At 41.6% G+C, this 9,150-nt stretch overlaps 1 protein-coding gene across 1 annotated transcript; it reads left to right on the forward strand.

Annotated features, from left to right (window-relative positions):
* Window positions 1–17: 17 nt before the first annotated feature.
* Window positions 18–9,030, forward strand: LOC132991866 (protein phosphatase PTC7 homolog). Its single transcript, XM_061060810.1, has 6 exons — window positions 18–639; window positions 2,751–2,930; window positions 4,128–4,326; window positions 5,764–5,887; window positions 6,000–6,129; window positions 6,552–9,030. The coding sequence occupies exons 1-6, from the start codon at window positions 438–440 to the stop codon at window positions 6,608–6,610; spliced, it is 894 nt and encodes a 297-aa protein (XP_060916793.1). The 5' UTR covers window positions 18–437; the 3' UTR covers window positions 6,611–9,030.
* Window positions 9,031–9,150: the final 120 nt, after the last annotated feature.

The raw sequence follows: 9,150 nt of genomic DNA on the forward strand, positions 1-9,150 counted from the left end.
GCTGCTCTGCCATTGGACGGCGTAGATAAATCGTCAGCGTCACGATTCTACACGGTCAAACAACCCGTATGTACTCGCAGCTTTATGTCCGGTACAATAGTGGAAACATGTCTGGAAGGAGGGAGCCGAGCGGAGGAACATCGTTTATGAGATTCTCACCTGAGTCATAAACTGCACTTTAACCAGGCAGGGCGGACGGTGGCTTTTTTTTTTTTCTTTTTCACGAGAACTAAAGTGTTGGAGGCCAAATTGTTATTTCACGGAAGCGGGGACAGTGCGGACCGAATGGACGGATAAAGAAAGAACCGGTGCTTGATCTGAAGAAGCAGCCTAACAGGCAGGCGGCCGGGACCGGGTAGAGAGAGAGAGAGAGAGGGGGAGAGAGGGAGAGAGAGAGAGAGCGTCTCTACACAAGACAGGGGTATCCTTGCAAGGGGATGTTATCCGTACTGTCTTATGGCAGACTGGTTGCCAGGGCTGTCCTGGGCGGACTCTCTCAGACGGACGGTCGGGACTACAGCCTGATCAGCGCCAGTTGTGGTTTCGGTAAAGACTTCCGAAAGGGGATCCTGAAGAAAGGGATGTGCTACGGCGACGATGCCTGCTTCATTGCACGGAACAGGGCTGCAGATGTTTTGGGTAAGCTCACAAGCAAAAATAAAAAAAATAAAACACTGTAGCTGACATGCATTCATTCATGGGGTCACCCCTCCACTCAGATGACCTTCAGGGTCCCCCTTTTGGATGACAACACAACAGCCCCCCAACCCACCCCCACTTAAGAAAGAGTCACAACTTTCCTCATCCTGCAGCTATCACGTTATCACCAGTTCACATCCCAAGTAGGGGAAATAGTTAGGGACGTACAGTGTTTTAAGTTCAGCTGCACTCATGTCTTTTTGTGATTATTTTGTGATTACCTGCCTGCAGCGGGTACGTTTGAGGTGAACCACTGAATGACCTTTCACCTAGAAGAGCTTCAACTGGGGAAGGCATGACTCTAATGAAAGATGTCAGACTACATGATATAGATACGCTTGAATATATGTGGGAATACATTTAAAAAAAAAAAAAAAGCCCCTTCTGCAGCTTCTCAGAGTTATTACTACAATGTCTTGCAAAGGTCAGAATGGTTGAGCATGGAGGCAGCCATGTTGCTATTCGCGTCTTAGCCTGCCAGCTAAGCGAGGTGTAATTGCTTTGTCCTCTTCATTTCTCAGCCGACAGGACGCAACAAAGATTGCCCCGAATTGCCTCATGACTTGGTCGACACCATGGCGTTGTGTTTCATAGTTTTTTTTGTTTTTTGTTAGTAATTTGAAGTCTTTCATGATGATGCTATTAATATGAAATGCAAATAAGCAGCTCAGTGAAACAAAGTATCTCCAGGTTGTAACACATGACAAAGAGAGTACGGGTGAAGTAAAACTCTGTGAACTCGAATGATTTGGCAAATTTCTGGGAATTTATATGGTATTTTCTTTTTGTGTGTGTGTTGGGGGGGGATGGGGTAGCTTCGACACGAAATATAAACAGAAAATTGAAACCAAAGTTAAAGCGTATTAACATATATCTAACATTCCTAAACCGATTTTTGTGTAATAAAATTGGACATTGGAAAAGTGCATAGTGAACATAACTACAGAAAAACATTATTTTACTCAAAAACAGGGTGATGTACATAAAATCACTGAGCAAATACTATAGGAATGCACTATATATATTTTTTAAACCATATGGTGCCCTCGACATGTTACATTGTTTTTTATGGAAAAACAAGTTTACTCTGTGAGTTTCATAATTCTTACTTTAAAAAAAGTTAATAGCATGTTACTTAAGCACACATGAGGGAGATTAGTGACTAAAGAAGGGTGATTTATTATTCTGTAGCCCACAACTTTTTGTCGGTTTTGTTTACCATATAGTCAGACTGTGCTCTGTAGGTTAAATTATGTGACATCTATTTTAGGGAAATAGTTTTGTGTTCCGCAATGGTGTTTAAAAAAAAAAAAAGAAGTTGTATCACTATCAGATACTAACTAGTTTGCTTTGAAGATAAATGTTCTAGCAGCATTATCTTTTTAAAAAATCTTTATTTTAGGAAGTTGGTTAGACATCTCACAGGTTTAAAAAGGCATTTGTTTTTGCCACAAATCTGAAAGCTCTATAACTCAACACATTACAGTGAGCCAAAAATACAGCAAGTCTGAATTAAAACCCTGGTCCTTTTTGATGTGTTATGTTGTTGTCATCCTTTTTTGAACACATGTTCCTCTCCATATAGTCTGTTGTTTGATTAATATACTGTATATGAATACAACTTACTGTTGCAAGATGGTCACGGCCAAAAGAAAAACCATTGCGGTACCTTGGTCCTGATATATTTAGAAACTGAAAAATATAGGCATGTAACCAAAAAAGATGTATCAATATAATTTCCAGTTATTTTGTTGATTAATCAGATGTTACTTGTTTTAGATAATCTCAAATAGATATGTACTTTAATATCAGAAAGACCGTATATGCAAAGCTGGACCCAGAAAGTGTTTTATATTCTACCTTGAAAAATGGTTAAAGTGTATAAATGGTCAGAATAGATGCTCATTGACTCCCTGACCGTCACCTGATTCATTGATCAATGTATTGTTTCAGCTCTTATTTGTTATCACCATGTATGACGGACTGGACCAGATTGTTTTTGTATTGGTGAGCCCTTTGTGAAACAAAAAAATGTCCCCTTCGTCCATCAGGGGTTGCAGACGGCGTTGGTGGTTGGCGCGATTATGGCGTGGACCCTTCTCAGTTCTCTGCCACCTTAATGAGGACCTGTGAGCGACTTGTGAAGGAGGGACGCTTCACTCCGAGTAATCCAGTGGGTATCCTGACCTCGGGCTACTACGAGCTTCTACAGAACAAAGTCCCCCTACTAGGTGAGTACACACAGAGAAAAGACCACACGCTGGTGAAGTATTAAGGTGCTCACAAATTCAGTGTTGGAGTGAGTCATGGTCCCATGTGAACAGACATACTCTGAGTAATAAATAACATAGCTGCAGGATGAGTCAGACTGTGAATAATGGCTTTGCTTGGCTAGATGCAAAACATATTGATATAATATACAGTATCTTCATTTACTTCGGACTGTCATTTCAAGCCACGATATATACACCCCTGTGATGTTTCGCCTTCAGTTTGAATGTCTCAGAGGTGTACTGGGGTTCCATTTTTGGAGGTAGTTACAGGGGCGAGACAGGATCAGTGGGGGAGCGCAAAGCTATGTGTTTGTGCACCGTTGTGGAACCAATATGAATGTACGAAGACGTAATGACGGCTGAGGTTCGTTACGGCACTTTTTCGGAAACACAGTCGGAAAGAGCTAATAGGATACACAATGATAGTCCTAATTATCTCGTTTATTATATCCGGAGAGCTAGCTTCACCCCTTGTATTATTTAGTGTGTGGGCTGTTTGTTACCATTAATTTAGGCTTTGACCTGCATCCTCCTTAGTGATGTAATGCCTGTGAGGTAACTAACCACTGAATCAGGCTGCATTTCATTATGACACTTGGATGTTGAGCCGTGTGGGGGTAAACATGCAGGGTGACCATACTAACCTTATACCAGAATTGGAAAAGGTCAAGAATCTGTGTATGGCCCGACACTGCAGGCGGGTCAGACAGGTTTTTAAAAGTGTGCACATGCCACACATGTGACCATGGTTGCATATCTTCTGGGTATCCCTGACATGCAGCCAGCCCTAAAAGTTCACCTCCTCCCTCTCGTCACGATGTTTGTCAAATGGCCTACTTTTATTTTTGGAAGCTTTGACGACGTCTGCTTTTGACCTTCGTTGCTCAAGGTTACGCAGACTGTTGGCACCTAAAGCTGCCGGTTGTTTTTCCTCACTGTTCATGGTGCGAGGCCAGTTTAAAACTGCACAGTAATTTCACCCACAGTCTTTGGGAGGTGCACACATTGATGCACTGGTTAAGCAGCATTCTCTACTAAGTGTAGTGAAGCACATCAAACCTATGCTTCTTTTCTTCTGTTGTGTTTGTTGTGCTTTTTCTTTTCCCCCCCCCCACCTTTTTATATGTCAATAACTTTATGTTCCTCTGGTTGTAGGGAGCAGTACAGCCTGTATCGTGGTCTTGGACCGACGGAGTCACCGGCTACACACGTGCAACCTTGGTGACTCCGGCTTCCTGGTGGTTCGGGGAGGAGAGGTGGTTCATCGCTCAGACGAGCAGCAGCACTACTTTAACACGCCCTTCCAGCTGTCCATCGCTCCTCCAGGAGCTGAGGGAGTGGTGCTCAGCGACAGGTTAGTATCTCAGCGCTACATGCACACTCGCAAATCAGGTGTTAGAAAGAATAAAGTCCATGGTATATTTTACAACATAAGAAAGAAGAAGATATAAAGATGTCCTTTATTAATCCCACGAGGGGATACAAACATAGGCTGGAATACACATGCATGCACAAACAGGATCCTATGGACATGCACTAATGGAGAAATGTCAGAGGGAGGGGCTACACATGAAAGAGCGCCCAAGAAGCTGGGGGTTTGGTGCCGTGCTCAAGGGCACATCAGCAGTGCTCAGGAAGTGACCTTGCATCGCTCCAGTCATCCGACCAATTTCCAGACTTGGTCCTCACCAAGGACTTGAATCTACAACCCTACGGTTCCCAACCCAAGTCCCTACACCGTGAGCTGCTGCCGCCCCAAACCATGACTTGTTTAGTACATGTAGACTTTCCTTAGCAAGTGGTTCAAACAGGGATTTTCATTTCATTTTGCCCTCATATATGGGAAGTTAACATTCAGGCAGTGTTTGCAGAATAAACAATGACTGTTTTGGTGTCAAAGCAGGCTACACCTCCACATAGCTTGCCAGATCTATTGGGATGGTGGTAGTCAACTTTTCTGTCATTTTTAATGTTCCGTAGCAATAATACTATCATGAGAGCATGATACCATATGAAATAGTTGGGGGGTTTAAAAGAATCATCATTAGGTTTGGCTAAATGTTTTATAGTTCATAGTTTCTCATAAACTTGTTTTAAAGGAGTATTTATCTTGCGCTGTATGAACACAACTATCTCTGTGGCATTATTTTGAAAATCATGGAGGCCTCAGCAAAAATGAAACTTTATAAATATTACCTTTTATAAAAATGCAGTGTCCTGCCTGCACACAAAACATGCAGTTTGTTTCAGTAGCACAAGACACGATATATAAGCATGCATGCAAGGCAATCCCGATTGGTGTCACAATGTGATTCTAACAATGGCAGCCCAATTAACAAGATAAACCTTTTATAATCCATTAAGAGCCGTCTAGAAGCCTGTTTCGAATTTAATCCTGTCTGGTGTGAAACAGAGTTTAATACTTAGCTGTTAAACCTCCAAACGTTCACTTTAAAGAAACATTAATGGCTCTTTTTTTGCAACCTTAGAATAAAACCCTCAGGAAAAGGCACAGACATACAATTAAATGATCCCAGGAAATAAACTTGAGTTTTTGGTATGTTGCCAATAAACACCAGGTCCCTTCTGCGATTGGCAAGGACACGGAGGACAGGCTGCTTCCTAGGCAGCTGTCCGATTAAACGCCCACGCCGCGTCCACCCTCAAGACTTGGCACAGTGACCACTGACTGGCTTAATTCCATGATGGAAACTGTTGACAGCCGCTCAGGCGCTGCATGATCCTGTTTCACCTTTGACTGATCCTGACTTGCCCTTGTGTTTCCCTCCAGTCCTGAAGCAGCGGACAGCTCCTCTTTTGATGTGCAGCTTGGTGACATAATTTTAACGGCAACCGACGGCCTCTTTGACAACATGCCGGACTACATGATTCTGCAGGAGCTAAAAAAACTCAAGGTGTCACATTTATATCTCGCTTACTCAAGCTTTCACACAAACTGTATCCATATAATAAATATATGAGATGTCACTTCTCAAATTCAATTTTTTTTTCTCATTCTCATTTCAGACTACAAACTATGACAGCATCCTGCAGACTGCACAGAGTATTGCAAAGCAAGCTCATGACCTTGCTTACGACCCCAACTATATGTCGCCTTTCGCACAGTTTGCCTGTGACAATGGCCTGAATGTAAGAGGTATGTATACAGAGCTTTCGGATGCTTTCAAAGTTAAAACTACTTTGAGGACATGTAAATCAGTGGAACCAAAATGGCCTTATTCATTATCCCCGCACACATCTTAAAAATGTTTTTTCTTTCTCTCTTGCACTGGTTACTCTTGGAGATTTACTCTGCAATTCATAAAGTTTTGTTTTGATGTACATATATTTTAAGTTGAACAATATTACAGAATAAGTATAATTGTTGTAATTTCACAAGAATTAGGCTTAAAAAAGTTTAAATTGAAGACTATCTTTGGCTGATTACACACCTTTAACTGTCTCCATTTGTCTTGACTAAATCTTACATGCTTTGTAATTGAGCTTGAAATAGAATTGCAAAATGTCAAGGGCTACTTTGCAGGACATGTTGCTAATTGTTTTGGGTTGCTTCTGCAGGGGGGAAGCCAGATGACATCACGGTGCTGCTGTCCATAGTGGCGGAATACACAGACTGAAAATGTGTGTGTGTGTGTGTGTGCGCTTCTCTGGGGCTGGTCCTTCCCTCTTGTCTGCCTGAGTCTTCCACCTGCGGCCCTCCCCCCTTAAAAAATGCACCGCATCCTGTGGGCTGACAGGGAAGGCCCTTTAACTCGTCGCACACTCCCTAGCCGGGGGGCTGATGTTCACCTGTGTACATCTTTAGTTCCCTTCCTCTGTTTTGCTTCGGTGCTCCAACGTTTAAGGGGAAGCAGACATAAAGGACCATTTTCATGTTGATCATGATGCAGGAGGAGCCGAGTACAGTGGCCTGAGGGATGCCTTTCAGTCTTGCATGTCCCACTGCACTGCATCAACACTTCTTTGGTAATGGGACTGTTTTGTCTGACTGAGGGCTTTAAAACCTGGAAGCCTCTCTGTGTAAAAAAAAAAAGGTGAAATAATAAGAGGTGTAAGCCATGGTGTGGATCCTTAAGAGAGTAGTGATAGTGTTGACTTTGAACCCGGCATTCTGTCTCCGTTGTTCCAATCTGTTCCTTGTTGTAAATGTATTTGAACAAAGCATATAGATGGACTGAGGAAGCTGATACTGGGTGTGGAGAGGGTCTTAAAAAAAAATAATGTTCAGAGTTTGGTTTGGGAATGTGAGCGATGGTAGAGCTAACGAGTAAAAGCTCAGATTAAATGAATATGTAAAGGAAACTAACACTTGTTTGAGTTACACGTGAAGGTTGATCCGTTTTCGTCACTTTGCTTGGGGGTCTGTTGGTGCGCACACCCTGATAAGTTGTAAATATTCTTGTGTTTTTAGGGCTACGTTCAGGCCTTTCTGTTGTCTTTGCTTTGGGTGTTAAAGCAATTATTTGGTTACAATTGTGGAAGATGTACACATGCATTCATAACTATATTTTTCTTGTATAGATGTTGATCTTGGAGTGAGCTTTATCTACCCCACACTTCCACTTGCTGAAATGAACAAGAAGATAATGTGTCGAGATTGCTTGTTGCCGTGTCTATGTGGGAGGAAAGCTGTGAAAAGTGTGTGCGTGCATGTGTTTGGCATACATGTGATATATTGTGGTTGGAGTGGGTGGTGTATTTAATGTAAACATCTGATGTCTCACAAAGCTAAATCTAGCATCTGGGAATGCTTACTAATGCAATGATAGGTCAGGCGTGAATTTTAAAGGAAAAGATGTATTTTTTTAACATTATTTAGTTTTAAAGTTAGAGTTTGAATTGTCTGTGTGATGGATGACAAAAGATCCTGCTATCTTTAGAGTCAGGTGTCTGTGTGGGTGTGTACTCCGTTTGTTCCTCCGTTCCTTATTGCCCTTTACATTTGTTTGCTGCTCCCAGTGAAGATGTCTGTACTCAACTTGACATGATTTATATAAACGCAATCACCGTGATTGTAATATGTGTGCCGCATCACATTACATTAATCAAAGACAATGATAATACTGTTCTGCCTGTGATAGTCCATCCTTTTGTCTAACAGCTCACCCAAGTGGTTTGGACAATGTCTTCAAGGTGAAAAAGTAGGTGCACCAAAGACACATTTTCTATGTGTATGTAATTATGCTTTGTTGTTAAAAACATCAGACAGCAATACTGTAAACTCCATGTGCTCTGAGTTTTGTGTGATGACCAGAAGTGTGGGTGGAAATGTTCAGAGGGACATACAAATATATTTTCTATGCTTACAGTTGTTTTATCAGAACAAAAAGAGTGTACCATATTTAAGTTATATGTGACTGGTTGCAACAAAATACAAGACAGGTTTATGAAACCAAAGAAGGAAAGCCATATTTAGACACATGATTGCTCCGTGAGCCCTGCTGTTAAAACATGTTTTTTTCCCCCACTCATATACTTAATGGTGGCAATGATATCTGTCCGTCTTGCACTGTTCTTTTGCATGGTTTCTACAAATAGAGGCACTGTTTAAGAAAGTTCAGTTGCTCCTGCTGTTAGAATGGTTTATAAATGTTGTAGAATGGTTCTTGTATTTTCTTCAGTGATAGCCCTATGTTTGACAGAAAGATGGATCCCACATGCAAAAAGAAGCGGTGGTGAAGGAGGTAATGGTGCTGTGAACTTACAGTATGAGGGTGAGCACAGTTTCAGCCTTAACAAATAGCTAGACCTGTAATCAAGAGGCCTTTCCTGTCATTGCAAGCTTGTTTCATCTCGGTCATGTTGTTCAGCATTTGATGTAAATGAAGTCTGCCCGTACGTATCTGTAAAGCTGTTCTCAAAGGTGCTTCTGCAGTCCGTATGTTATGATTGTCATCTTTTCAGCAAGCAATGTTTGTGTGTATGGGAGATACACGTGTCTAATGTGTACCAATGCAGGTCTAATTTCTGTAAATATGTTTAAAAATATGTACAATATTTAAATAAAGAATCTAGTATTTATACTAAATATTCTGTATTTCCATGCTTCCGTTCCATGTTTTTTTGTGTGTTTGTTTGATCTCCAGAAACAGATGTACTGTCGCAGAAGACAGTCTTGCAAATGTATTGACGGCGTTAGAATAATGTAATGAGGGCA

The sequence above is a fragment of the Labrus mixtus genome, chromosome 17 (assembly GCF_963584025.1).
Source record: "Labrus mixtus chromosome 17, fLabMix1.1, whole genome shotgun sequence".
Classification (NCBI taxonomy): Eukaryota; Metazoa; Chordata; class Actinopteri; order Labriformes; family Labridae; genus Labrus; species Labrus mixtus.

Bases quoted from the DNA above. Each gene is read 5' to 3' on its own strand.
- LOC132991866 (XM_061060810.1), top strand. From the start codon at position 438: ATGTTATCCGTACTGTCTTATGGCAGACTGGTTGCCAGGGCTGTCCTG. The intron at 2,931-4,127 runs GTGAGTACACAC...CTCTGGTTGTAG, and splicing joins GAACAAAGTCCCCCTACTAG to GGAGCAGTACAGCCTGTATC. The intron at 4,327-5,763 runs GTTAGTATCTCA...GTTTCCCTCCAG, and splicing joins GGAGTGGTGCTCAGCGACAG to TCCTGAAGCAGCGGACAGCT.